Raw genomic sequence first — 25,948 nt, 5'->3', positions numbered from 1 at the left:
GATCTGCCCACTCACTGGGCAACAAGTGTTATTTGTTTTCAAATAACACCTGTTGTTGTTCCTGTTGCTATGTACACAATACTGACTGACAGGCTTCTGTATAGTATACAAAAAGACTGTATACTCAGCCTATATTATTGGGGTATACGTGAACGTTCAAAGGATTGTATCCTGATTAAAGAAAACCATAACCAATACAGTTGTGTCATAAATGAATCCCTCCATCCATAATTGGGAAGGTCACGATTTGAGCCGTGACCCATTCATACGAGAGTGTATTCCCCTCTTTAATGTATATACAATGTCTTGTGGTTCTCGCGAGATCGTATATAAATAGAGACCTACTGGTCTAGTTACACACCTCATCATCCAACCAACGAAGAATATAATCACTATATACAATCATGAAGTACTCTGTGGCTATTTTCACCGCTGTCATCTCCGCTACCATTCTCATCAGCTGTGCTGACGTTCTGCACGCCCAACAGGTATGTCTCAGTTATACAGTGTAAGTTACATACACTCTACATTACCTTTAATAGGTACAATGTCATGTAGCTACATGTATCGCATGATTAAGTATAAATAATTATATGTGCAGTGTAGACGATTGATATGACCTTCCCAGGTGAAGGAGCCAACTTGTGGTCCAGGTTTCGACCTGGTAACTATCAATGGAGAGTGCAAGTGCAGGTGCAGGACAACTAATTGGTGTCCCAGTGGCCAGCTATGGGACTCTGACATCTGTGCCTGTAAACCCATATGCACAACGTCGTGTACCTCCCCTAAGGAACTGAACAGTAATTGTCAGTGTGTCTGCCCATCCATGACATGTCCTAGACTGTACCTTCCTAATGCCAGCACATGTAGATGTGAAAAAATATGCTTTGGTTCCGTGGGCATCTGTCCCCCCCAATGATCAGCTTGTGTCATCTGTACTGAATGAGTGAACTTGATTAATTGCAAAACGTATAGAAAGAACGAACTTTTAATTAGCCGGCTGCTTAGTATTTCGAATAGACTATCGTAATGTTGTATATTGTATGACATGTATATACATGCATGTATGAAATTCCGAAATATTTTTATGCTCATACAAAATGGTGATACTGTAATAAACTTTGCATAGCATACAATTTTTCCCCACTTAAAATGAAGAGTCTACTCACAATTTTGTGCCAAGAGAAAAATATACCAATGAAAAATATAGAAAATGGAACGGGGTGAATGAACATGAGTTTGTTTTCTAGTATGTATAAACACACATTTTGTCACTAATTGAGTGTAGTCTGAAAAGCTGCGGAAGTGTCCATTTTTAGTACTTCTCTGAGAGCCATGGTAGCATACGTAGAGGAGGGCAAACTGAACTCAACCTTCAGAGCTTTGTGCTCACCACCACCTGTGTATAAGAGTGAGCATGATGAGTCGACACTATTCTAAGTAACACTGGTATACCCCGCATGGTTGCTACTCAGTGGATGCATAAACTAGATTCAAAGGACTTAACGTAGGCTTAATACCAGCTACTGTACAGCTTCAGGGGTCAAAGCAACTCCCAAACACAGACTCTACATCACCCTGAGGTACGATCCCACATCAACTGTCCAACTTTATTTCATACACATGCATTGCTTACCAGCTACAAATGAGGGTGGTGGTTTGCTGTTCATCTTATCCATATCTGTCTGAAACAGAGGCTCAGTGGTGTCGTCATAACACATCACCTCCCTGTATAATTATATGGGGGAAAATAATTATAATTGTGGAGATATAAAGATGGCTACCATGTAACACTTCACTTCATACACAGTGTATAATGTCTACATGCTTCCAATGGTGCTCCTTACCATGTGACATCACTTGGCTTGGCCACGATATTTCGGTAGCTACCAGAGAGAGAAAAGTCCCTACACAGATAACCAAGGAAACACTATCAATACAATATCACATTTAATCCATAATAATGCCGAATATGGCAGAACTATTCAATACCATAAAAGCTGTATGAGAGAGGAAAGAACAACCACTCACTTGACTCTATGCTGCAGCTGATCCACACTGACCCCGTCCAGAGAGAGCAGCCTCATCATCTCCTCCTTTGCCTCATTCTCAGGCCATCTCACATCAAAACCAGGCAACGGCAACAGCACATCATGCACGGTGTATTTTGATAACGTCTCCTCGGTGATAACATCCACGTCTGACTTTGAATTATGACTACTAGTTGCTGCCTCTCTATACACAAGATCACCGGGGATAGGAGTGAGGCCATGCGTTTGCAGTCGCCAGGAGACAATCTTGTTCCATATATAACTTTGCCAACTGTGTACGTAAATCAATCTTGTGTTACGAGGAATCTGTGAGGGGTAAAAATAAATCGAAAAGCACTCTAGGGGGTGAGTCTACCTTACAAAATTTAGAGCTCCAAGAAAGTTTTTCTTTTCCCCGTGGCTCTCCAGACCTTGTAATAGCTGCCGTTCAATAGACTTCCATCTTGGCATGCTTTTGAGAGCTCCAGCGGCGTCCTTTGTGGAGTGGTAGTGCTCTCTAGCTGCATTCACCTCCTCAGAATCTGGAATTGAGCAACAAATATGGAGATATTGACCATATACATACGTAATAACAAACCTCCGTGCCTAGGCTTTAGGATCAGCGCAATGGCACCCTCCCAGTCCGAATGTATGAGACATCTAATAAACGATGCGGTAATTAAGAATGAGGATCTTTTAACGATTCTCTACCTGCCAATATGATGTGTAGGAACGACTGACGTACCAAACCGTTGCATTCCAAAGTAGTTCACGAAACCAACATCTCTCAATGATGCAAACGCGGCTTCTAACACACCATCCTCACAAGACACCTTCCTAGAACATACTCAAATCAAGTGGGCACACAATGAAATATCAATCATACGTACCTGAGAACTAGTGAGAATCTATTGCCAGTGAGATCTCCTAGACGCAACTGATCTGGGACATACCTAAAGCACAGGCATACAGTCGGTAGTACACAGTCTAAGCAAAAACGCAATGAGAACAAACCTGAAGTTGCCAACATTGAGGTTCTTGCCAGATTTATTAAGAGTGGTCAACTTCTCGGCTGAAACTCTGTCAGCAAACAGTATTTAGAGAATGACATACAATGTACCAGTACAAATAGCCCTAAGGCTATAACTACACAAGTGCGGATTGCTCACCTGAAGGCTGTTACCAGTTGTGATGTAACGGCTCTGCGATCCTTGGTCCCAGCATAATGAAAGATGGATGACTTGACCCTAAGGATGTGTGAGATGAGACTGATTGCTTCCATGGTGTCCTTGTTCTCCTTGTACAGGACAAACTGACAGTGGTCCCCTCTTCCCTGCGGCCACTTGCTCCACTTACTCCGCCCACTTTGATCTGATTGGATAAAAATGATGTCGCTATAATAAACAGGGATACACTACTGGGCAAAATACACTAAATACACTATAACTTGAATTTGGAAGAATACTCAAGTTATGGGCAGTCAAAGTAAGCTTCGAAAATAGGCACATTTCAAAAGAAAAAAACTCCGCTCTTCGGCCTTGGACCATGGGCTATAATCCATGGTGTGGCCAAATCGGCAATTATTTTTATCTCTCAAATATGAACTTACAGTAGTGAACATTCATAAGTAACCTTTTCTAGCGGTGGCTCCTCGCTGCACGATAATCTTCTTTCCTCCCTTCTCACTGTCCTCAGTGCTGCTCTCTAGAGTGGGGAAGTGCTCTCTTATGGCTGTGTGCATGCTCTTCCTGCCCTCTTTGCTCACATCTTCCTGAAGTGAGTGAAAATTGCAAAGTCCTAAGGTTTGAAAGGTTAGACCATAAGCTTACTCCCATCATGCCATTCTGATGCTGCTTTTGTGAAAATGTGCTCAGAACGTGAGGTTGAGATCGTGGCTCTATACACAGTTGAGCTCAGTGATTAAGCCTTAGTTGTTCATCATAGCACACATGATATGACATAGAGGTTGTGTACTGTTGGCAACACTATAATTATAATGAAGACAAGCTATTGCAGCAGACTTACACTCAATGGGATAATCACTTCCTCCTGTTCATCGCTTTTCCCTGACAGGGAGCGAAGTTTGTCAATGTCAGAAGAGGCGAAAAAATCTTCCAAATTTACCTAGTGTTACAAATAAGAAGCTAGAGCAATGAGCACACAGTTAATGAAAGTGTCTCACTTACTGATGCAGGGGCTGGGAGGTCAGGTGGCAGATCAAAACTAGTCAACTGTACCATACTGCCGTCCAGGGCTAACTCATGAACAATGAAGTCAGAGTACCTGCATACGTGTGGGTGGGTAGATGATCTAGTATACTGGTAGTAAGAAGACACACACCTTTGCTTGAGGATGGCAAAGATGCCAGGGTGAGGGGAAATGTATTGAGAGATGCCAACATCTTCTTCTCTGGTGTGATGAGTTGTTTTGTCACCGTTTTGTGGCCGTGGAGCTGCAGTGGGGTCATCAGTGAGTCTTGGTTTCTTTGCAGGTGGGGCTGACTCATCAATAATAGTAGTTACAGTTGAATCCATCTCAACAGCAAGTACAGTTCTGTAAAGCCAAGCTAGCCACGTGGCCTGCAAACTGGCAAGGCAAGGCTTAATTCAGCCCCACCCATCTTCTGTAGGGATTCCCAGGAAGCTTATGGCAGGGGTGGGTGGGGCTGCATACATGATACCAATCACATGATGACGACCTAGCTACATTATTATACTGTGGACCTGTGTGGTTGAAGTAAATCGCACCTCTGCTCTGCTCTAGCTCTGCTACTGTACTTCCAACAACCAAAGCATTATAAGTTAGTTTTTATATTATCAAAGCTAGCTTGGACTGAACTACAGCTAGCTAGCTAGCTAGATATGAATGAGTAGGTTGATTTATAGTGCATGGCATAATTATAAATAACTTGATTCCCCCCACCCATGCAGAGTGCTGAACTACGAAGCGAATACGTCCATCTTCAGACGAACAGGAGGGTCCTCTTCCAAAGCGCCACACTATGGCTGATCTCAAAGCAACGATAGAGGAACAAATCAAAAACTCGCACGTGTTGATTTACTCCAAGTCAACGTGTCCATTCTGCATACGGGTAAGTCTGTTGAATTCTTTGTGCCTAAACCATTCTTGAATCGTTCTAGCTGCACAGATGGCTGCACAGATGGTATGAGGTTAATAAATAGCTAAGTCGATAGCGGTGTAAAGATTATACATGTAGCAAATTATAGTAACCAGATGTTCAAACACTGTTAATGTTTGTACTCCCTTTATTATTAAATTATGCCCTCAGGTGAAGAAACTCTTCTCTGTCCAGTACGTGAGCTTCACTGCAGTGGAACTAGACACACTAGGTGAGAGAGGAGAGGATGTTGAATAATAAATATGATGAATAGAGTACAATGTAAACACGAGTAAATGTTGTCATGGTGTACTTTCACCTTTATATTGGTGAACTAACACAACTCACACATGCATAAAAGAAACACAAGTAGAAATACTAATTTAGTATGCTTGTATCTCTCTGCATTTTTAGTGTTGACTCCCCCTCTTATCTCTTTGCACCCCCCACCCCCCCCCCACACACACACACACCAGACAATGCGTCTCAGTACCAGGACAATCTCGAGCAGATCTCCGGCCAGAGAACAGTTCCCAACGTGTTCATCAATGGGAAACACATTGGAGGCTGTGATGCTGTCGTTCGTCTCTACTCAACCGGTGAGCTGGCCAAGCTGCTGGTGAAGGGAACACAGGAGAAGGACCCGTTCAACAAGGACCACACCTACGATTATGACCTCATTGTTATCGGGGGAGGATCGGGAGGCCTGGCTTGCTCTAAGGTAATTTGTTCAGTATGGTTAGTTCAAGCATTTGCTGAACTGTATACATGTAAGACTCGTGAATTCACTAATGAAAGAATTGCTCTATTGTATACTCACTCTGATGTGATGTGTGTATATTTGTTATTGATTAGGTTAGGATACAGCATAACCCACCCACCCACACACACACACACACACCCACATACACACACCATGCAGGAGGCTGCATCGCAAGGTGCCCGGGTGGCTTGCCTGGACTATGTGAAACCCACCCCTCTGGACACTCAGTGGGGATTGGGGGGCACCTGTGTCAACGTGGGCTGTGTCCCCAAGAAGCTCATGCATCAAGCAGCTCTTCTAGGTCAGTACACCACTACACAGGGCATTTATCTATCCAGCCTGGAATGTCTTTTTCCTTTTTCTTAGAAGTGAATACTAATACAGCTTAACATTTCAACTGTAATCCTGTACATCCTAACTAAATCCAGGTTACTGAATAGGCTGTAAATACCGAGAAACCTTTAGAGGTATTTTCCCAAGTGATTTTCCTTCCTGTTTGCACACCACATTCTGTTGCTCTGTGTGTGTATCTTGGTGTGTATACATCTATGTATACTGTGACCATGTTGGTTCACACTTACACAGGGCATGCTATCGAGGATGCCAAACAGTACGGTTGGGAGGTGAGCGGTGACGTCGGTCACAAGTGGTCCACTCTGGTGGAAGCTGTCCAGGCTCACATTGGCTCTCTCAATTGGGGTTATCGAGTGGCTCTCAGAGACAAGAATGTCAAGTACATCAATGGACTGGGCTCCTTCCAAGACGCTCACACTATCAAGGTGAGTAGCACACCAGCATTCAAGACTGTTGATTAGGAATCACTCAGCAAGTTAGTCAAGTGCTGTATCTACTGTTCCTTTGCAGCATATCAACAAACGAGGAAAGGAGGCTGTCATCACTGCAGCAAGGATTGTGGTCGCAGTAGGTACATTAATTTATCAATTTAGTATAGTTAGCGCTTTATCTTTACGTAGGTCTCCCAATTCGTATTATGATTTAAATTAATTCCATTACTAACCCCCCCCCCCCTCCCCAGGTGGGCGACCACGTTACCCTGACATCCCAGGTGCTCGCGAGTACTGCATCACCAGTGATGACCTGTTCTCCATGCCTACGTCCCCGGGGAAAACCCTCGTCATTGGGGCATCCTACGTTGCCCTGGAGTGTGCCGGGTTCCTGGCTGGTATCGGATTCGATGTCACCTGTATGGTCCGCTCTATCCTCCTGCGAGGGTTCGATCAGGTGGGTGTGGTGGAGCGACGGACTGAAGCACAATGTGGTACTGTACTGTGTTTTTTCTCTACAGCAAATGGCTGAGATGGCGGGAGAGTGGATGGCTGAGCACAAGGTCAAATTCCAGAGGAAGTGTGTCCCTACAAAGGTCAGTCGTGCCAGTGTGCTGGGGTTAATGGGATGATCTAGGTACAAAGGTCGGTGGTGGAGGTTAATGGGATGATATAATTATAGGTACATGTTTGAGGGCATGTTTTGATTTAGAGTTGGAGCATGGCTTCCCACTAGCTATCTCACTTGAGAGCTTCTTTCCTCTGCAATGTATGCACACATTCAGCATATTATGTGTCGTTCTTTTATTATAAAGTATCCTGAGGACATGTTCCATTAATTTACCATGGCTGCCCACAGGTGGAGCTGATTGAGAAGGGAGGTGATGGCAAACCCCAGCGACTGAGAGTGGAGTACAAGAACAATGAGACTGGGCAGGTGTCCAGTGAGGAGTTCAACACTGTAAGTATGTGTCTGTCTACTATAATAGCTAAGCTTCTTGAATCTTCTTCATCACTACTTAGCATGTGTGTCCGATTTTAAGAGGTTCAACACTCTTGTGGTTCACTTTAAAGCAGCCATACAATGTGCGGTGCTCTCTTATTAAATTATTATTATAAGCTAGTTGAATGTGAAAGTCGTGGTCTCAAAGCGTTGATAATGGAATGTCTAGTTGTGAGGTGTGTTGGTTGCACCTGTACAGGTGATGCTTGCAGTGGGTAGGGACCCTGACACCAAACTGCTGGGCCTGGACAAAGCTGGAGTGGAACTTAGCAAGTAAGAATCACTACTCTAACAGTTCCTGCATGTTACCAGAATTTAGGTTGCCCAATGTTATTTTAGGCTCCTGAGAGAGCCCTTAATCCATTTTTGTCCTACAATCGTTTCTTGTCATTCAGGAGTGGCCACATCTCAGCTGTGTATGAGCAGACCAAAGTGCCTCACATCTATGCCATTGGAGACGTCCTGCAAAGCAAACAAGAGCTCACCCCAGTGGCCATTCAGGCGGGCAAGCTGCTGGCCAAGCGCCTGTTTGGTGGTGGCTCCTCTTACACAGACCATGTGAATGTAGCCACTACTGTCTTCACACCTCTCGAGTTTGGGACGATTGGGCTGGCCGAAGAAGATGCAGAGACCATCTTTGGGAAACAGAACATCGAGGTAACTAAACCATTGCCACAGATGGTTGACTGTATTCGTTGTCATAACTTATACTTGCCATTAACTATTTCCTTGAGCTACTACTTATACATGTACATGATCATATAGCCATGTCTGTTCTGTACAGAGTGTAGGTTTTTGTAACCCGCATCATTTGTAGGCCAGCTATTCTATTTGTAAATGTCAACCACCATTATTGCGTACACCCTTCCTTGAGGGTGTGGTTATTATGATTGACTATACTATTGCTCCTCAGGTCTATCACTCTTATTTTACTCCACTGGAGTTCACTGTGGCCAAGAGAGGGGACAACAGTTGCTATGGCAAGCTCATCTGCAACAAAGCTGACAATGTACGTCAATAAAATTCAGGTCCCCAAAAGAAATAGTCAGGGCTTAGGCACTTATTTTTGTCCTGCTGGCATGATTGCTAGAGAATAATTATTACTATTCATTCTACCTATAATAGTGCGTAGTCAAATTTTACCTGTACCAGTTAACTACCGCCCCCCCTCCCTCATGCAGGAACGTGTGGTGGGGTTCCATGTGCTCAGTCCTAATTCCGGGGAGATCACACAGGGCTACGACATTGCCATCCGAATGGGGGCAACAAAGGACGACTTTGACGCTACCATCGGAATCCATCCGACCTGCTCGGAGAATTTCACCACCCTCTACGTGACCAAGAGCTCTGGGGCTGACGTCAAGACAGCCGGTTGCTGAGGTTAAGCACCCTCTGGCTCTAAGCACACACTAGGCTAGCTCATTTTGAGTGTGGCTTGTGTGTGCTGCTAGAGGGTGCTTCTGTTCTGGAGTATATAGAGCACTTGACTACATACTTTGTGTGTGCCTTTGAAGGGACATCTCTTAATCACCATGGTGACGAGGTGGCTCTGATGTATAGTGCTTGGTAGCTCATAAACTGACTAATTAATTAGATGACATTTTGTGTGTGATGGTAGCTTCTATCTTTTAGTTTATACTGTTGAATGGTTTATTGTTCTTTTTTGCAATTGATTGAGCTTTTTCATGAAATAATTTTATCAATAATTCACATGGATGGGATGGAATAAAAACACGTATAATAATTATAGATGCTGAGAAATGGTAATGTTCATGAGAAAAAGTATTGCATTTCCTCTTCTTCTCGTTCTTTCTTTTCATCCTTGTCCTGGTGTTTCTTTTTGAGTATGGGTGGCTCAGAGCGATACACTAGTCTGCGTCCAGTCTGTATGGGGGAGGGGCAATTGTTAGCTGGTTGAAGATGAGAGGCTTCAAATGATTACAGTAGGTACATAAACAAGTGAGTGTAGTGTTGCTCACCTTTTTCTTTGGGCCTGCTTGTGCCCTCTCCTGAGCTCTCCTCAGTCTTTCCTCCTGGGCCAATCGCTGCTCCTCTAGCTTATTCTCTCGCTGTCTCATTCTACGCTCTTTTTCTTTAGCCTGTGAGGACATTAAGATCCAGTAACAAACATGCACACACTGTACAGTAAAATTATAGTGTACAGTATATACTGTAATTATTGTTGTACATACGGAGCCTATTGGAATGCCTCTCAACACAAATAATTCTCTTATGCCATAATTATTATTAAATAAATACATGTGCACTTAAAGTTAGCTACCGAAAAACATTAAATATTGACCCACCTTCTCTGCAGCCTCCACCTTATCTGTTGGTAGGGTCTCTATTGCCTCAAACAGCTCCTCCAGTTTACCCTCAATGGCTGCCAACATCTGGATAGACCTGTACCACCAACAGAAGGAACGTAGCTATCAAACCTTTGTTTAGATTGTTCAGTGTGTGCGTGTACAGTATGTGTGTGTGTGTGGTAGTGACTTACGGTATATTGGCATCATTCGGTCCAATGCATTTTGTGTACACATCGGCAACTTTTTTGCCCAGTTTTTCCAACCTCTCCTCCTGGTCCTCCGCGTTGTACTCACCGTAAAAATACATTCTGCATTGAGTATAATTTATGTAACTTGTATCTATGGATGCCTCCATTTGAGCCTCACTTTGCCTTTGTCTCAAGGTCATTAGCTTTCTCCTCTTCTCTAGACACTCCGCCTTTAAGCAGTTTGATTTGTTTACGCAGGTTTTCAATCTCTCGATCCCTGTAACAATAAGAAGTAAATTCTTCTAGGACTTTATAGCATGTCCAGAATAAATACACGACGTTTACGTATAAGCATTGCATACAGCACAAGAGCTCACATTTTCCTCTCCACGATCGTCTTGTTCTGCCTCAAGTCTTCGAGTGTCTCCTCTGTCTCCTGACTATTCTGAATGAGTGACAGGTTCTGTTCCTCCAGCTCTGTGAACAGACTGATGAGTTGACTCGGGTCAGAGAAGTGGAACCCTGTTGTCTCGTCATGGGCGTGGTCCAGTCTTGAGGCTGCTGCTGCACTCGGCTCCCTACTGCCTGGGGGCTCCAGATTATCCAGGAACGTCTTGTAGGTATGCAGCTCAGTTAGATTTTCACTATTCCGTGATATTTCACTGCAAGGGGTTTGGTTAATCATCTTATTGTGTATTTACATGTAATGTGTAATCTTACTTCTTTGTGGCAACCAGATGAGCATTGAGACGCTTAATTTCTGCAACTTTCTCCAGCTTGGCCTTAGTAGCTGCCTCGGCCCTGTAAGCACAACCATATACTCATTTGTAGAGGAAGTGTCTCCCAGGAGAAATGAACGTACATTTTGATAGCTTCTACAGCATTTTTGTCATTCTCCTTGAGGAACTCATCAAACATGGTGGCACTCTCCTCTAAGTACTTCTCGGCAGACTCCAACTTCCTCTCCTCAGTCTATAATGTTCAAACACAGGAAACCATTGAAATTATGAGGCTACAAACACACAACAATAATTATGTTCTTGTATCAATCAGAATACAATATTCAGAGATGATGTGAATCAAGTAAGTGTGTACTGTCCGTGGGTGCTCTTTTAGTGTTGTTAAGTTTACGCGTAAAGCACCTTTGCTATTTCTTCCAGTTTTCTGATCTCTTCCCTCTTGACTCCGAGTGCGTACTGGACCAGAAACATCTCTCTCTTTCTTCCAACGAAGGTGACCAGGTCTTCCTTTTCAATGTGCCTGTCTTTAGTGGTGGCCAACACAAATTGAGAGTCTTCATGAATGCCAGACTCTTTGTCAACTCCGCTAGTTGATGATTCAGGAGTGAGGACCTCTTTACGAATCAAGCCCATTTTCATATTCAGTCTTGAGGAGTATGTGGTTTTCTCATGTGCCTAAAATAATGATAAGCAATAGTCCTATGTACATGTATGCATCATGCTAGGTTTAGACAATGGCCAGTTGATAATCGAGGCTCTAACTAGATCAGTCAATGCATGTCCAGCTTAGCGTACCTTGAGTTTCCGTTCCTTGGCCCTCTCCTGCTTGTTGTGTAGTCTCTCCCTCTCTCGCAGTGTGAACACTTCACTAGTGGGTGGTATCACAAAGGGATTTGCGGAGGACTCCTCATCTCTGCCCGATATCCCGGAAGATCTCCCACTGGGAGGGAGACTGGTGATGGGGGGCAGGACTGCATGCTTTGCCAGCCGTGCAGAGTCTCTGAGGGCCGGAGATGTAATGCTGACCACTCCTAGAGTGAATTGTCAAATTTCACTCTAGCAGAAATTTACTCATATCTGATGACATACCTGACTTCCTGGAGAATGTAGGGGAACTTCTTGGTGAATTGGAAAGTGCAACAGCCATGATACAGTCCTGTTTCTTGATTATCTTGGCTTGCTACAAGAGTTACTATGGCAACAGCTAAGATGACCTTTGACCTTATTCAATGCAAAAAAACCGCTGAAAAACAGTTTATTTTTACAACGACCTTTTCCCTCTGATCAATAGCAAAATGAAGCAAACAGTTTGTTCCTATGACGATCTTTCCCTTGATTTCGATAGCAGTTAGTTCTTCCATTCTTCAGAACAATGTCTCAGGAGTCAGAGGCGAGCTCAAAGTACCTTCTCAGACTCAGAAATGCAGCTCAGGTGGTGATGGTATGCTCAAACAAGGAGAGAGTGCTGAGAGGAACTGAGATGCAGACAGTGGCTGTTCTAGACTCCGACTCCAGCAGAGGACTGAGTGTGGCTGTGGACATGGAGGGAGTAATTGCAGCGATAGGATTCGATGATGAAATTGATGTCCTGCTGGCCCGTAGCGCTGTTGATAGGGAGATTGATGCTACGGGGATGAGTGTGGTACCGGGACTAGTAGACGCGCACACACACCCTGTATGGGTGGGCGATAGAGTACACGAGTTTGCAATGAAGGCGAGTGATCTAAGCTCACCGTATGATATATTTGTGTACCAAACAAAAAAAATGGCATTTTTGTTTTGTGTATAACTTTATAAGCATTCATTTTCCTTTTGAGAGTGTGATATTATATAGTATGATTATTTGATAGATTGCAGAATTATTGCCTTGTTTTGTTTTCCCACAGCTATCAGGAGCCACATACATGGACGTTCATGCAATGGGTGGTGGTATCCACTTCACAGTGAACCAGGTCCATCAAGCCACCTTCGAGCAGCTGTATGACTCACTGGCCCATCGACTCACTCTAATGTTACAGGGAGGAACCACACTGGTGGAGGCAAAGAGTGGATATGGTCTGAATCTGGATAATGAAGCCAAGATGCTGAGGGTTATTGAGAGGGCCAGAGAGGAGCATTCTATTTCTGTGTCCACGACTTATTGTGGAGCCCATGCTGTACCAAAGTGAGTAAACTGTACACATCGAGTGCCTGCCTACACCTTTAAATCAGATTGCTTATTGATATTATTTTGTCAATTTGTTTTTCGACTGGCCTTCTAAAGCTACTCATTTTTGCATGCCAGTGGTGTATATACAGTGTAGAACTTTATTCATTGAACTGTGAATGGTTGTCTATTGGCAGAGGAGGCACAGCTGCAGAGGCTGCTCAGAACGTGATAGACGTACAGATTCCTGCCCTGAGGGACCTCTGCTCCTCCGGTTCACTGCACATAGACAACATTGATGTGTTCTGCGAGAAAGGTGTGTTTGATACAGACACTTCCAGGCGGATTCTCAAAGCGGGCAAGGAGGCGGGCTGGAACATCAACTTCCATGGGGACGAGCTCAACCCTATGAACTCTGGAGAGGTAAAGTGGAAAAATAATGTGAATATGACTTTGTTAGTGGTAAAGGATCCTCTTGGCAAATAGTGACAATCTGGAGGTCAAAAATGTCCTATAAAGCCATCAATTACACTAGAAAATTCAGCTCCAGCTTTCCCCTTAAAGCTAGTTACCCTCCAACATATTACCTTTCTTCCTTCCTGCACAGTTGGCTGCTGATCTTGGAGCATGTGCAGTGAGTCATCTTGAGCGTGTGTCGTCAGCTGGCATTGAGGCGATGGCAGCTGCTGAGGTGGTGGGTGTCCTACTACCCACAACGGCGTACATCCTGCGACTCAACCCACCCCCTGCCAGGAAAATGATGGACGCAGGTGAGAGTACACACTAGCTCTGTCTTCCTCACTGTAGCTGCTGGTCTGTTGTATGTTGTTGATGAAAGAGTGGCTCTCATTGTAGAGCTGCCTATCTCTTATACCTAGTTTATTTTTGCTGAATATTTACGACAGTTTAACTATACATGTGTGCAGGAATGGCCATTGCTCTGGGCAGTGATTTCAACCCCAATGCCTACTGCATGTCTATGGTAAGAGTACTACCATGAACTTACCAAATGTACGACACTTCTCTTGCCCCCCCCCCCCTCTCCCAGCCGATGGTGATGCACCTGGCCTGTGTCCACATGCACATGACAATGCCTGAAGCTCTGATAGCCTCAACACTCAATGCAGCTGCCTCTCTCGGACTGTCAGATCGGTTCGGCTCCATCGAGATAGGGAAACAAGCGGACATGCTTCTCTTGAATGCCCCCAAGTAAGTGTGCTCTACTCTTACGGCACTAGCTATTGTGAAAGTATTACACCTCCTCAACTAAGTCTGCTCTCCTGAAATGTCTGCTCTCCTGAAATACCGTAGTACTTTAGGCAGCAGCTAGTCACTCATGGCATGACAGTGAAACGAACACTTTTGTGGATACAGAGGTGGCCTTTTGTTGAGGTTTTTTTTTACACAAACTAATTGGGACTTGGATGCATGGCGTCATTAGTTAACTAGTTGATGATAAATTATTGTTGATAATGATTGTGTGTGGTGTTCTTGTTTTCATAGGTGGGAGCATCTAATCTACCAGTTTGGTTGCCAAAGAGACGTTATCAAGCACGTCATCAAGGGAGGCAAAGTCTTGCATACAAACTGAATAGACCACGTATACTGTGCATGTACTTGCACTCATCCAAACAAACAATTAATTTTTGTATTTCGCATTAGTTGCTTACTTGAAAATAAATCTCGATCTTCATGAAAATTGAAATTTGATTTATAAAATTAAATATAAAAATTAGTATAATCTGTGAAGCAGCGGAACCTGTATAAGTCATTGTAAACAAAACAAAAGCTCATATTATATAACAGTCTCTTTCTGATGGTGAGGGAATAATTATGTGGAAATGGTGATAATTTACATAACAATTAGTTCGATTTCTTTCTAAGGATGTGGAATTTCCACATTACTTGTACTGTCCATTTTAAGTCCAGACACTTCTTGATGACCTTTCTGAAGCTTTGCTCTGCATCATGTTCGCTCTTCTCCAAGACGAGGGCATTGCGGATATAGTCAGTGTCTTCCACACACGTTAGCTCGGGGATCCCGGTACAGCGCATCTGTGTGTGTGTGTGTGTGTGTGTGTGTGTGTGTGTGTGTGTGATGAGGGTGTGTGTGGGGGGGGGGGGGTATTTTGCACATATCTCACCAGCGAGAAGAGGTTGATAATCAACTCAGCATGTCTCCTCAGAGTTAGGAACGCCCGACAACAAAGATTCTTGAAGGTCTCAAACGTAGCACTTTCCTGCATGTACACAAACAGATCTAGTATACTAGAGTTTACTGAAATAATACTAAATATACTAGAGTTTACTGAAATAATTCTGAATATACTAGAGTTTATATACTGAGATAATTCTGAGCTCACCTCACCGCCCATGACATACACAAAGTCAGGAGTGAGGACAAATGGCGCCCACTCTCTCTTGAAGCCCTGCATATGACCACACGAAGTTGATGAAAAAACACTATCGATCAGCTTTTAATTAGTGGTTTTTCTCACCATTATGTACTTAATGTTGCCAAGGAAATGGCCAAAGTCAATATGGAACAAGTTGCCTTTGCGTGTGATCATGATGTTGTCGTTGTGTCTATCTCCAATACCCTGCAAGACAACAGACGATACGTTATTATAGAGTACAAGCAGACGGAATGCTACAGCTAGGATTGGGGGGGGGGGTTCAGCACACAGGTTAGATACGTGTATAGCTCCACACATACAGGCCGAGTGACAAGATTGTAGCTGATAGACTAAACGGTTAATTAATTAAACCATGCACTTAACTGAAAATCTCATTGCAAATTGAAAACAAAATTACGTGCAAGAGGACCTAACAACTATACATGTACCCACCCACGTTGCTATGCACTCACCAGGACGTAGGTAGCCACCGAGTAGCCGGCACAAGAGTGGACAAAAGTTCGCACCGCCTCCTTCACCTGGTCCGGGTCCGTCTCATCGAACTCACTGCAAGTTATTTAAAGTAACTAAGCAATGAAACGATGGAACAAATGTCTTAATAGAGCTACCATTGGCCACCAAACCAGTTGCAACTTTTGGATCACTATAAGGTCTGCATGAAGCTATACCCAGTTGGGCCCACACCAACCAGTTTGTACAGGCTACACTATAATCTAGAGGACAGGTGGAAGCCACTAGACAACTAGTGGCCATTCAAGTGCTGGCTATCACTTAGACACAGAGGCTCCTCACTTCTTCTGGTGGCTCTTGATCCAGTCCAGCAGCTTTGTCTGGTTGTTCACTCCAGAAACCTGCCAAGAAAAATAAGAGTATATCAAATGAACCACATCAGAAATTAAAGCCCTTAGGGCATGCCAGCTAATGGATCAAAAAGATTCCAAATCAGCATTAAAACATTTTACATTTTACATTATGTTTTGAGCTATAGCTAGGTACTGCATGGTCCTCACCTCTGCAATGGTACGAGCATTCTTGACGACCTCTATGAACCCTGAGTTCGGTCCGGTTGCTATGCAGCCATAAGGAATGAGAGCAAGGTCGAGCCCATCCTCCTCCCACAGCTGGAAGAGTGAAGAGCACACGATCAGCACACACACACACTTGCCATTAAGCTAAAATATCAACATGCCTACAATTCGATTCAAAACACATTCGGCTACAGGTAAAAGCCCCAAATTAATGATGAGGCTCTCCGCCTACCAATCGACTGACCTTTTCAAAGAGTGAGAACATTCTGAGAGTGATCATGTCTTGCCTGAGGTCGTCGCCTAGCTTGACAATGAGTCTGGTGGGAGTCTGGGTGAGTGCGGTCGGGTCAATGTTGTACATCTCCAGCCACTGCGGCTTCTGTAGGGGAAGAGGGAAATATGTGAAACCTGGTGATGATCGTGAAAATGGCTTGTATAGAAGAACACTAAGCCCATGCATGCAGACTACACATTCTGTAGTAGGTTAATTTGTGCGCAATTACTATTTAATTACCATAACAATTTGCTGCTAAAAAACAAAAACTCACTTTTTTCGATGCCATGATCTTGCACTTGGTAGGTCGGAGGCTACCCAGACTGATCCTGTATTAAAGACACACCCACTAACTCACACAAGCCCCCCCCAGGGAATTGACCGACTAACCTTGGGTTGTAGACAGGTGTCACCTCGAAATGCGGCACTCCATAACTCTCCAACATCTCTGGCAGCATGGCTTGCATCTTGGTGTGGTCATCACTGCATTTCTGCTTCAGCTGTACAAAAGACAAATGCAATGAACTTCTACAACTGTACTAGCTACTACCAAAATTGCATATCAAAGTAATTTCTATGACCTCACAAACTCTTCAAGTGAACCTTGAAAACTTATAATTGATAGTTCACAAATCATTTTTAGTGTCCATTCAAAATCATACATTACAGTGCAGCCACTAAAGCATGCAGCCATGTATAACTGATGACTCACCACAGAGGCAATCTCCTCCAGTGTGGTCTGCATCTCCACCTGATGCTCAAACTGCCTCAGCATGGCCTCCCCACAGCCCTTCAAGTAGGCCTCCAGGATCACCCCGAATCGAGTCATGTACTGGAGATTGTACATCTCACACTTGAGATACCAGAAGAAGAAGTGCCCGATACGTTTGTTCCTCAGAGCTCGGTCGAGAAGGAAACGTGCCAAATCACTGTCGTGGTGAAGCTCAAACTTGAGAGCCTAATATAGAAAGAATGCGTGTGTAATAGACTAAAGAAAGGGTTGGAATGATAGCATATTTATTATGTCAGTCAACAGAGAAAAGTATGCATGTATGGAAAACTGATACAGGTTCAGTCATAATCCAGCAGATGGTAGCTTTGCACCATTGGCTTTTCAGCCAACAAGTACAAATACCAAATCAATATATTCTCTCCAATACTGCTGTACATGATTGACTGTATACTCTACCCTCACATTTATGGTTGACACAAATAGATTATATAGATTCCTACGAAATGCCGTGGCTTGGCTTTTGCAACTTCAAAATCAAAGGAAGTACTATCAATGCAATCTATCTGTACACCCACTCGCTATACAGTCAGCTGGCAGTGAGGGCCAGATCCTCCCACCTGTGTCAGCTGTAACAGGAAATCCTCCAACCTCTCGTCTGGCAGCTGCCTCAGGACTTTGGTCGCGTAGCCACGGATATTTTCGTCCGGGAAGTCACAGTCGAGCAGCTTCAAAGCAATCTAGAGTGTGGTGATGTTGAGTGGGAGATGGTGGTCATGTATGCAGAGGTGGTAGGGTCACTATAGAGAGGGTCCTAAAATCAGTAAAAGTGCCCATTTTTATCAGTTGTGGTGAAGAAGGCCCCAACTTTGTCTCTCCTACCATACAAGCTATCACACCTGTTGGAGGGACACTGTATGGGGCGAGCCAGTATACCTAAGGCCACCTTATCATGTGTGTGGTGAAAGATGGTCTAGAGGCATACACCACAGACCCCAAAAAAGCTTTGAAGCTTGCAATCACACCTAACTAACCTCCTAGCTAGGAGCTCTTAAAAATAAATTTGCAACATGAGGACAAAGGTCGCCTTCAATATGTACGGTTGCCTTAAAGTGATATTGAAACACACAGTAACAGCAATATAATGCTAAGTGATCAGTACATGTACCTCCTCAGGGAATCCCTCGGTGTCTTCTATCTGTGTGAGCATGGAGTACACCTCGAGACTCTCGTTCAGTTTGCCCCAGTTGGCACGGAGTACATACGTGGGGAGTGCCTGCACGAACACAAAGTCACATGATCAGTTTAAGAAACTACATGTAGATCTATAGTCAGCTTTGGAAGTTAGTTATTGGTTAGCCTCGACTCCAGGCCCTTCGTATTCTCTGTTCTTGCGGCCTGGAGTCGATGTTAATTGTTCACTAACTGACTGCACTATACTTACACTGTGTAGTTTGCCATTCCTAATGAACTCCACCAGCTTCTGATACTGTTTCCTCACAGCTGTGCCGTCCTCTTGGTGACTGTACGGGTATATAAAAAGCAAACAGTTCAAAGATACTTACACACTAGACGCCAGAGGCAAGTATAATTAGCACACGCACTCCAGGGGAAAAGAAGGAGAGAGAGAGTGGGAATAGTGGAGAAGGAAGCTTGAGAGAGTGAGGGATAGTCATTGGTGGGGATGAGTAGGGAAGAATATACCACACATGCACGCACGCACGCACGCACGCACACACACACACACGCACGCACACACACACACACGCACGCACACACACACACACACACGCACACACACACACACACACGCGCACACACACACACACACACACAGAGCTACATGTATAAGCACATTGTCACTGACAGACCTACATGGCCCACCCACTCACCTTTGCAGTAGCATGGACCAGCTCTCGGGGAGACAACTGGGGAAGTACATCGGATAGCCAAACTCTTCAAACTTGATCTTCAGTTTGACGGCTTTTGGACAGCTGTTGTTTAGGGCGGGGCCAGATGGGTTCAGCTCATGGAAGTTGTCAAACAGTTTGTCTTTGCGCTCATCTTTCTTTTCATCTTTTTTGCCTTTCCACAGGGACATGATCTTCTCTCCATTGTACATCATACGTCTGTAAAACGCAATAAATATAATTAAGAATACAGAGTCTGACATAGTTTCACGAAGTAATAGCTAACGTACTCATGATCAAAGACAGTGCACAGTCCCCAGTAGATGAATTTCGAGCTACGCCGATTGGAAGTAGATTCTCTTCTTAGATAAGGCTCGCTGATCTGAATCAATATCTTTGCAGATTTCGGAATATTCTTCTTGGCAATTTTGAAGACGAGTGTTTCCCCCCATTTGACGGAGAGGTCAACGACCTTTGCTGTCGTGGTAACGGTAGGACACAGCTGTTTCTCTCCATGGTATAGAGTAGCCTCGACAACCGCTTGCAACACCCGGCTCTGCACTAGGGGCAGATTAGTGGCCTCCATTATCGATAAACTGCATGAAAAGAGGAAATATAATTTGACCAACTTATTATTTCTCTATCAAGTTTCATGATCATTCATGCACTGAAAATGTCCACAATAATTTGACGTGCATGTACGTTCAATCATGTGTATTTGACTCAACAACACCGTCGTACACATTGCATGCTTCTTACAATTTGTCCCACATTGGCATAGTTATACAAAATGTACGCAGACCTGTACGAACAAGCGTGCGAACCAGCGTGCGAACCTGGTCACCCTAAGCTATAATACAGTCAAGGCTTTTGCATACTTATACATAGCTACAAGTAAAAATGCCAATTGATACAGATAACAAAGATTGGTGGTTGATAGTGTAACCGAGCAACCATCGTGTGGGGTGGGTACTCACGTGAACTCTTCCTCTCTGTCCCACATGGAGAGTGCCTGAATCTCAGAGTCACGTCGAATGGTGCGTGTAATGTCCGTGTGTAGGGGGGGCACTCCACTCAGGGGGTCTATGGACAACCACTGTAGGGGGGGGGGGGTAATTGAATCCACATTTTTGGGTAAGTACATAACAAGCATTCACTATAGAAGCCCTTTATAGAATAGACATTAGCAGCTAATATACTCAAGCATATAACTATAGATGCACGAATTATCTTAGATTACTGCCGATTTTATTCACACAGTCATAGGGGATAATTTTACGAGGTCACAGAGGGGTACATAATGATGGCTCACGTTGAGATGTGAGGGGCGGTCTGCCTCTGGGCGTGGCTTCTCAGTGATGGAGATATGAACAGGCTCAGCCTTAGTGATACACCTGAGGGGGATATGACAGTCGGCAGTAACATAAATCCGCATAATATAATATAATTATTATTACAAGCAGTCAAAAATACACAAAAGAATAACTCTAGGTAGCTGTGATTTGGTGTGGGCACCTTCGAATGTCCTTGAATGCAATCAACTCGTAGTTTCCGGCGATGTAACTCTTCTCTCCGCTGATCTGCATCGTGTACGCCTCAATCCTACCATGTATAGGAAATATACCAATAAAGTTATGCAAATGATCGAGAGACGAAATAGCAGCTAGCTATAATTATAGGACACACTCAATTATCAAGGTATTATTATTATCACACCTGTTTTCCACGAGACCACAAGCGACTATACAGGGGAACACTTCTCTCAGAACACTGTCTGCAATTCTTTGGACTACGGGTGTGCATGTGAGAGCAAACAACTTGTGAAATTTGACATGAGAATTTCCAAAACTACACAATTTATACAACCAACCACTAGCTGACCTTTGATTTGCTTCACGAGGGAGAAACATTGTTTGTAATGGAAAACAATCTGTATCTTGCTGTCTATGGGTATCTTGAGAGCCAAGATGGTGGATGTGCTGGCAGAGACCAGCTCCATTGAGAGAGAGTACTCCTCTGTGTTTCTACTCTTAGTCACACTGGTAACATAGCTGCATGGGTGGAGGATAAGGGTGAAGTCACATAGTGGAGGATAAGGGTGAAGTCACATAGTAGGTGGAGGATAAGGGTGAAGTCACATATTATAGGTGGTGGATAAGGGAGAAGCAAGTGGTTGCTACTGACAATGTGACCAGTGATAACACATTAGTAAACCATAACACACAAACACACAATGACAACTTGTGGGAGGCAGTTTGAATAGCAAGCTATCGTATGACACATGCTCATCATATGCTTATGCATTTAATACAAGCAACTGTTTACAAAACCATGACTGCTATCTTTTGGTAGTCACTACTTGCTAAATGTAAACATTGCCTCTTCTGTTGCTGGCGTACTTTAGTAGGGATGCACATGTATGTTATTATCAGATTATTGTAAATCATTAAACTTTCAGATTCCAACAAGCAGGGGAATAAACTATAACCATGTTAGTCCATTAGTACAATCATGTACGATGACATGCAAGGCCTTTCAACACTACACACACCTAAACCGTGGATGGATTAATTCACTGTATGCCCATACAAACACAGCAGCTACAAATTCTAAGAGTGTTTGTGGCCGATTTTTGACAAGCTTTTGACGAGGTATGGAATACGAATTTTTTGTAAATTAGATACTCTATAGCGTAATTCAAAGGTAATTCAAGTACACTCACTCGTGTAGAGTACGGCGGGACCACTGTGCCTCCTTCCTGTCTGAACTGGAGACCTTCCTGAGAGAGCCCACATCGACACCAGTGAGGGACTTGACCTGCTCGTCCAGAAGCACCCCCACGAGGTTGCTGATCCGATGAATGACCCTCAGGTCCTCCTCCTTCCCTCGACACATTACCTCCACATGGATAGGCGTCTCCATTCCATTCTCCTTGATCCATATCTGGTACAGGGCTGTGGAAAAACTAGAACACAGTCAAGGAAAAAACATGGCTGTATGTATAGACATTATATGCAAGAGATACTATCCATATAAAGAATAGTGTGTGTGAGAAGGATACATGAATTGCCAGTCACTGAATAATTCATAGGGCTTCCCCTCACTGCTCTTGTAGCTGAGAACCAGGTCACTGTGTTTCCATGGAGTGTATCGATCAGGATTGGCCTCACTGCACGGGAGGAATGCACTGACACTGACAAGTATGTCGTAATTGTTTTAGAGAGTGAGGTACAACTTTTCAGTTCTTATTCTAGAAAATTTGCATAGCAATTGTCTGGCTATAGTACAATTTATGTACAAATAAAGCATACAAAATGTATGCAGTGAACACGTAGCTCGGGATGATGCCTTTACTCAGGTAACTACGGGGACGAATTTGTTAAAGAGTGGGTGTATACAGAGCTCTCTACATTGTATCCAAGGTGTGAGGGTGGGCAGGAACACAAGTAACACAGCGTGTACATACTTACTTGAGTTGCTTGGCAATGGCTCCTTTCAGTTCCATAATTGTATTGAATTCTGTGTGAATGAGAAGATACCATAATATTGTACACTACACTAGCAAGTATAACAAACTAACATTTCATACATAGCTCATGCAAACGTGAAATAAAAAAACCCTAGCTTCCAGACACTAAGTATACCACGGACAAAGTCATTCCGTGGAGGCTACAGCCATGCAATCATATGTATTATAATAATAATATATATCAGTTGCTATTCAACACATAAATATATCTACTGTAATGTCATTGCTAGCTGCTAGAAAAGCACATGCCAATCACAAACTACTACGTACTGTACGTACTAATTGAAGCATGACTATAATATACATGCCTACCTCTGCATGACACCGCCATCTTGGAGCCCCCTCGAAATATCACGTTTACAGAGGTGATTTCAAATGAGTAGGAGCACTCGGGAATAGTGGCTTGAATCATCTCCTTGCTTTTTCTCTTGCCCCTCATAGCGGACGGTCGTTGACGAGTAATCTTGCACGGTGAGCTATCGCCCACGACGACAGGGCCTGGAAGAGATGGAGCACTGATATCAAGGGTCGTCTCTGGTCTACTCTTTCGTCTCCCAAATTGCCACTTCCTCTTAGAAAACCTGTCCTTGCCTCCTCTTGGCTTAAGCTGAAGCGTTCTGTACTTGTCTTTGTGATCGTATGGAAGAGGGTGTACCTTTGGTTCCCTGTAGATCGTCTCTTGGCGAATGGAATTAGGGGAGGTGGTCTCCTCATGAGTCTCGCTACCACCTGAGGCAGCAGAGGAGTTGTGTGAGGAGCAGGTCGACTCTGTGTCACTACCAACCTCTTCACCTACATAAGGGAAGGTAAGGTGGTTTACAGCTAACATACCTCTAATCTGTTAAAAGGAGGCTAGCCTCATGAGCTTGCACAGTTAGCCTATAACATGATTCACCATAACAAGATAGTTAGCCAGCTTTCACTTCAAGTACAAGTATCACTGTAACAGATCCCCATACCTTCACTCCCCAGCTGCACATTCTCGTTGGACATCACCAGCTCATCGCTATGAGGATACATCTCAGAGTGCACTCTCAGTTTGTTGATCCTGGTCAGGGACCGTGACTGCTTGAGGGTTGACTTACTGGAGTGGACGGGTGTGCCCATTACTGGTGTGAGAGACCCGTTCATCATCATGGGAGAGTGGTCTTCGTCCGAACCAGAAACGGTCGAGTTGCTACGAGAACGAAGGTTGAGCATCTTTTTGACCATACCACTGGCTGTGCGCCCAGTGTAGCCCACCATCTCCTGTTCATCAGTGTCATCATCCGAGCTCCTCTTCTCATTTTGCAATGGCCTGCAGTTAGGAGGTGAGAAGATGGCATTATGGGATAGAGCAATTACCAATATATGGATTATAGTGAAACACGAGTTATACTGCGTGTCATAGATTTGCCCAGAAGCTAAATGATTGAGCTTAAGTCAACAAGCCAGGAGGTGATTTTCTTGCTCATTAGCCACAGGAGGTGGGAGATGAGCAAAACCAATCAAATGTCATTGCCGCTTGACGATAGTATATAAACACCATGTGAAACCAGCCACTCAGATACAATAATAAATTCCTTCTAGGTGATAGAATGACTTGAGCTATGAAATAATTAATACATCCCAACATGAAACATAGCTAGCCAAGAAGCTTTGCAGCCGCCTATCAAGTGATGTCAGCCAACACACTAGCCTCATACACAACAGTATCGAATAGCATTAAGGGAAAACATTTGCAAATTGAAAACTCACTCTTTGCAGAGAATAATCACTGGCTTGCAGCTGCTCCTCACTGCATCAATGACATACTCAATCTCATCTGGTTTCTGGGATATATCAATCTCTTTGCCCTGAGGGGGAAAGATTGACAATTAAAATTACAACAAACTGTTCATTTTCATGAGACATCTCTAGCGCTTAGGGATGGTGATATCTACTCCCAATATCAGACTATCAAAAAAGTTATCACTTGGGAGTGGAGTGTTTTCCAAATCGTACCAACCTGACACTGCCGTGATGTGAATAACAATACTATGCAGTGTCAAGTGTGCTTTGCTAAAAACCCACAGACTGTGACTATAATATAGACATCACTCCACTTTACCTCTATGTCTCCAGCATAGCATCGTACAGTGAAGTCCTTCGATAACTCACGGAACTTCTGCACAGAAAACAAAACAATAGCAGTGCAGTGTTGATTTTGTAAAAAAATGTTATGGTTTCCTTTGTACATACGTGAGAGAAAAGCAACACAACAACCACACCACAGGGTTTCAGTAGCTAAACAAATAAACACACTCTGGTAATACACTCTAACCTTAGCAAGGAGATTGTTAGACTTTAGGGTTTGCTCAAGTGATGCATTTTTTGCAGTGATCGTCCATTCGTCCACCTTGGAGATACCTTGCGCTCCAGAGTACTCCCAATACTCGACTTGAATGTCGATTCTGTACAATAAGAACAATCACTGTGAAACAACAACTTCACTAACAACTACACAGTTTATACTGCATAGCTAGAGAATATAATCAACAACAGCACGGCTCTTGGATAACATGACGTGCACAGTTTCAAGGTATTAAACTAGCTAGAGGTAGGATTATAGCTAGCTCAAGAGAGGCTCAAGAGAGGCTCTGCACACTCACCCCATCTTGGATACGAAGCTCTGCAGGCACTGTGTTGCAAAGCTACCTCTGGTGAGTGCAATAGTTGATGCTTGCCAACCAGTCTGAGCTGACATCTGTGCAGACTGTGCACAGTCCATACTAAGGTATTAGCTAAGGTATGATAAACACGCAGGCAGCTGCAATTAGCAGTTAGGTAAACTCAGTGCTATACATACTCTGTCATCTTGATCTTGCACAATTAGTTTTTACAGCCAAGATCAATTTTCAGTCCATCCCCTCCCACTCTCTCACTAGACAACCACATGGGCGCTCTTACCTCGAGTCAAAACTTGACACATACCGTATAGCGCGAAATTTTCGAGGCAC

General features: G+C 43.8%; 5 protein-coding genes and 1 long non-coding RNA gene across 7 annotated transcripts; 3 read left to right on the top strand and 3 right to left on the bottom strand.

The window, feature by feature from the left end:
• The first annotated feature begins 249 nt into the window (after nucleotides 1-249).
• LOC135346039 (uncharacterized) lies at nucleotides 250-1,136 on the top strand. Its single transcript, XR_010397976.1, has 2 exons — nucleotides 250-488; nucleotides 629-1,136. It is a non-coding gene; the product is annotated as an uncharacterized LOC135346039 (long non-coding RNA).
• On the bottom strand, nucleotides 1,068-4,638 carry LOC135346035 (pseudouridylate synthase 7 homolog). Its single transcript, XM_064543508.1, has 14 exons — nucleotides 4,371-4,638; nucleotides 4,217-4,313; nucleotides 4,056-4,154; nucleotides 3,663-3,801; nucleotides 3,200-3,401; nucleotides 3,045-3,110; nucleotides 2,921-2,983; nucleotides 2,742-2,867; nucleotides 2,629-2,690; nucleotides 2,412-2,572; nucleotides 2,032-2,357; nucleotides 1,848-1,907; nucleotides 1,637-1,728; nucleotides 1,068-1,399 (listed from the first exon to the last, which is right to left on the bottom strand). Exons 1-14 carry the CDS (start codon nucleotides 4,562-4,564, stop codon nucleotides 1,275-1,277), a joined length of 1,812 nt encoding a protein of 603 aa, XP_064399578.1. The 5' UTR covers nucleotides 4,565-4,638; the 3' UTR covers nucleotides 1,068-1,274.
• Nucleotides 4,639-4,696: 58 nt separating this feature from the next.
• On the top strand, nucleotides 4,697-9,405 carry LOC135346036 (thioredoxin reductase 1, cytoplasmic-like). 2 transcript variants are annotated; one of them, XM_064543509.1, is made up of 14 exons: nucleotides 4,697-4,830; nucleotides 4,961-5,121; nucleotides 5,320-5,380; nucleotides 5,625-5,869; nucleotides 6,071-6,212; nucleotides 6,497-6,690; nucleotides 6,776-6,836; nucleotides 6,948-7,153; nucleotides 7,218-7,292; nucleotides 7,556-7,657; nucleotides 7,899-7,972; nucleotides 8,095-8,356; nucleotides 8,613-8,708; nucleotides 8,881-9,405. In XM_064543509.1, exons 2-14 carry the CDS (start codon nucleotides 5,032-5,034, stop codon nucleotides 9,076-9,078), a joined length of 1,806 nt encoding a protein of 601 aa, XP_064399579.1. In that variant the 5' UTR covers nucleotides 4,697-4,830; nucleotides 4,961-5,031; the 3' UTR covers nucleotides 9,079-9,405. The 2 variants fall into 2 exon arrangements, with proteins under 2 accessions (XP_064399579.1, XP_064399580.1); XM_064543510.1 differs by having other exon boundaries at nucleotides 4,754-4,899.
• Nucleotides 9,373-12,152, bottom strand: LOC135346037 (cilia- and flagella-associated protein 100-like). Its single transcript, XM_064543511.1, has 11 exons — nucleotides 12,026-12,152; nucleotides 11,732-11,967; nucleotides 11,339-11,611; nucleotides 11,059-11,168; nucleotides 10,917-10,997; nucleotides 10,574-10,858; nucleotides 10,375-10,473; nucleotides 10,200-10,316; nucleotides 10,006-10,102; nucleotides 9,679-9,798; nucleotides 9,373-9,583 (listed from the first exon to the last, which is right to left on the bottom strand). Exons 1-11 carry the CDS (start codon nucleotides 12,081-12,083, stop codon nucleotides 9,470-9,472), a joined length of 1,590 nt encoding a protein of 529 aa, XP_064399581.1. The 5' UTR covers nucleotides 12,084-12,152; the 3' UTR covers nucleotides 9,373-9,469.
• Nucleotides 12,153-12,236: 84 nt separating this feature from the next.
• Nucleotides 12,237-14,781, top strand: LOC135346034 (probable imidazolonepropionase). Its single transcript, XM_064543507.1, has 7 exons — nucleotides 12,237-12,650; nucleotides 12,823-13,100; nucleotides 13,280-13,505; nucleotides 13,690-13,852; nucleotides 14,009-14,064; nucleotides 14,131-14,291; nucleotides 14,586-14,781. The coding sequence occupies exons 1-7, from the start codon at nucleotides 12,309-12,311 to the stop codon at nucleotides 14,671-14,673; spliced, it is 1,314 nt and encodes a 437-aa protein (XP_064399577.1). The 5' UTR covers nucleotides 12,237-12,308; the 3' UTR covers nucleotides 14,674-14,781.
• Nucleotides 14,772-25,857, bottom strand: LOC135346033 (phosphatidylinositol 4,5-bisphosphate 3-kinase catalytic subunit gamma isoform-like). Its single transcript, XM_064543506.1, has 30 exons — nucleotides 25,601-25,857; nucleotides 25,273-25,402; nucleotides 25,060-25,116; nucleotides 24,708-24,805; nucleotides 23,930-24,267; nucleotides 23,283-23,762; nucleotides 22,912-22,960; nucleotides 22,503-22,610; nucleotides 22,164-22,406; nucleotides 21,323-21,492; nucleotides 21,158-21,230; nucleotides 20,957-21,043; nucleotides 20,754-20,835; nucleotides 20,419-20,537; nucleotides 19,732-20,037; nucleotides 19,424-19,660; nucleotides 18,976-19,054; nucleotides 18,700-18,807; nucleotides 18,152-18,271; nucleotides 17,514-17,759; nucleotides 17,192-17,301; nucleotides 17,076-17,130; nucleotides 16,772-16,906; nucleotides 16,510-16,620; nucleotides 16,292-16,350; nucleotides 15,952-16,045; nucleotides 15,581-15,682; nucleotides 15,446-15,511; nucleotides 15,227-15,322; nucleotides 14,772-15,137 (listed from the first exon to the last, which is right to left on the bottom strand). Exons 1-30 carry the CDS (start codon nucleotides 25,717-25,719, stop codon nucleotides 14,946-14,948), a joined length of 4,269 nt encoding a protein of 1,422 aa, XP_064399576.1. The 5' UTR covers nucleotides 25,720-25,857; the 3' UTR covers nucleotides 14,772-14,945.
• Nucleotides 25,858-25,948: the final 91 nt, after the last annotated feature.

Source organism: Halichondria panicea, chromosome 13, assembly GCF_963675165.1.
Source record: "Halichondria panicea chromosome 13, odHalPani1.1, whole genome shotgun sequence".
Taxonomy (NCBI): domain Eukaryota; kingdom Metazoa; phylum Porifera; class Demospongiae; order Suberitida; family Halichondriidae; genus Halichondria; species Halichondria panicea.
The sequence above is the reverse complement of the archived record's forward strand: the minus strand, read 5'-3'. Positions and strand labels throughout refer to the sequence as shown.

What these genes read in the sequence shown, in the direction of transcription:
- LOC135346035 (XM_064543508.1), bottom strand. Translation starts at nt 4,564, where the DNA reads ATGGATTCAACTGTAACTACTATTATTGATGAGTCAGCCCCACCTGCA. An exon ending in CTCAATGTTGGCAACTTCAG is followed by an intron (nt 2,984 to 3,044) that starts GTTTGTTCTCAT and finishes CCTGTGCTTTAG; the next exon opens with GTATGTCCCAGATCAGTTGC. An exon ending in AAGCCAAGTGATGTCACATG is followed by an intron (nt 1,729 to 1,847) that starts GTAAGGAGCACC and finishes ATAATTATACAG; the next exon opens with GGAGGTGATGTGTTATGACG.
- LOC135346036 (XM_064543509.1), top strand. Translation starts at nt 5,032, where the DNA reads ATGGCTGATCTCAAAGCAACGATAGAGGAACAAATCAAAAACTCGCAC. An exon ending in CCAGTGAGGAGTTCAACACT is followed by an intron (nt 7,658 to 7,898) that starts GTAAGTATGTGT and finishes GCACCTGTACAG; the next exon opens with GTGATGCTTGCAGTGGGTAG. An exon ending in TCTGCAACAAAGCTGACAAT is followed by an intron (nt 8,709 to 8,880) that starts GTACGTCAATAA and finishes TCCCTCATGCAG; the next exon opens with GAACGTGTGGTGGGGTTCCA.
- LOC135346037 (XM_064543511.1), bottom strand. Translation starts at nt 12,083, where the DNA reads ATGGCTGTTGCACTTTCCAATTCACCAAGAAGTTCCCCTACATTCTCC. An exon ending in CCGAATGATGCCAATATACC is followed by an intron (nt 10,103 to 10,199) that starts GTAAGTCACTAC and finishes TTGGTGGTACAG; the next exon opens with GTCTATCCAGATGTTGGCAG. An exon ending in AGGTGGAGGCTGCAGAGAAG is followed by an intron (nt 9,799 to 10,005) that starts GTGGGTCAATAT and finishes ATGTCCTCACAG; the next exon opens with GCTAAAGAAAAAGAGCGTAG.
- LOC135346034 (XM_064543507.1), top strand. Translation starts at nt 12,309, where the DNA reads ATGTCTCAGGAGTCAGAGGCGAGCTCAAAGTACCTTCTCAGACTCAGA. An exon ending in GGAGCCCATGCTGTACCAAA is followed by an intron (nt 13,101 to 13,279) that starts GTGAGTAAACTG and finishes GTCTATTGGCAG; the next exon opens with AGGAGGCACAGCTGCAGAGG. An exon ending in CAGGAAAATGATGGACGCAG is followed by an intron (nt 13,853 to 14,008) that starts GTGAGAGTACAC and finishes ACATGTGTGCAG; the next exon opens with GAATGGCCATTGCTCTGGGC.
- LOC135346033 (XM_064543506.1), bottom strand. Translation starts at nt 25,719, where the DNA reads ATGGACTGTGCACAGTCTGCACAGATGTCAGCTCAGACTGGTTGGCAA. An exon ending in GTGATTATTCTCTGCAAAGA is followed by an intron (nt 24,268 to 24,707) that starts GTGAGTTTTCAA and finishes TCCTAACTGCAG; the next exon opens with GCCATTGCAAAATGAGAAGA. An exon ending in ATGCTCGTACCATTGCAGAG is followed by an intron (nt 16,351 to 16,509) that starts GTGAGGACCATG and finishes TTTTCTTGGCAG; the next exon opens with GTTTCTGGAGTGAACAACCA.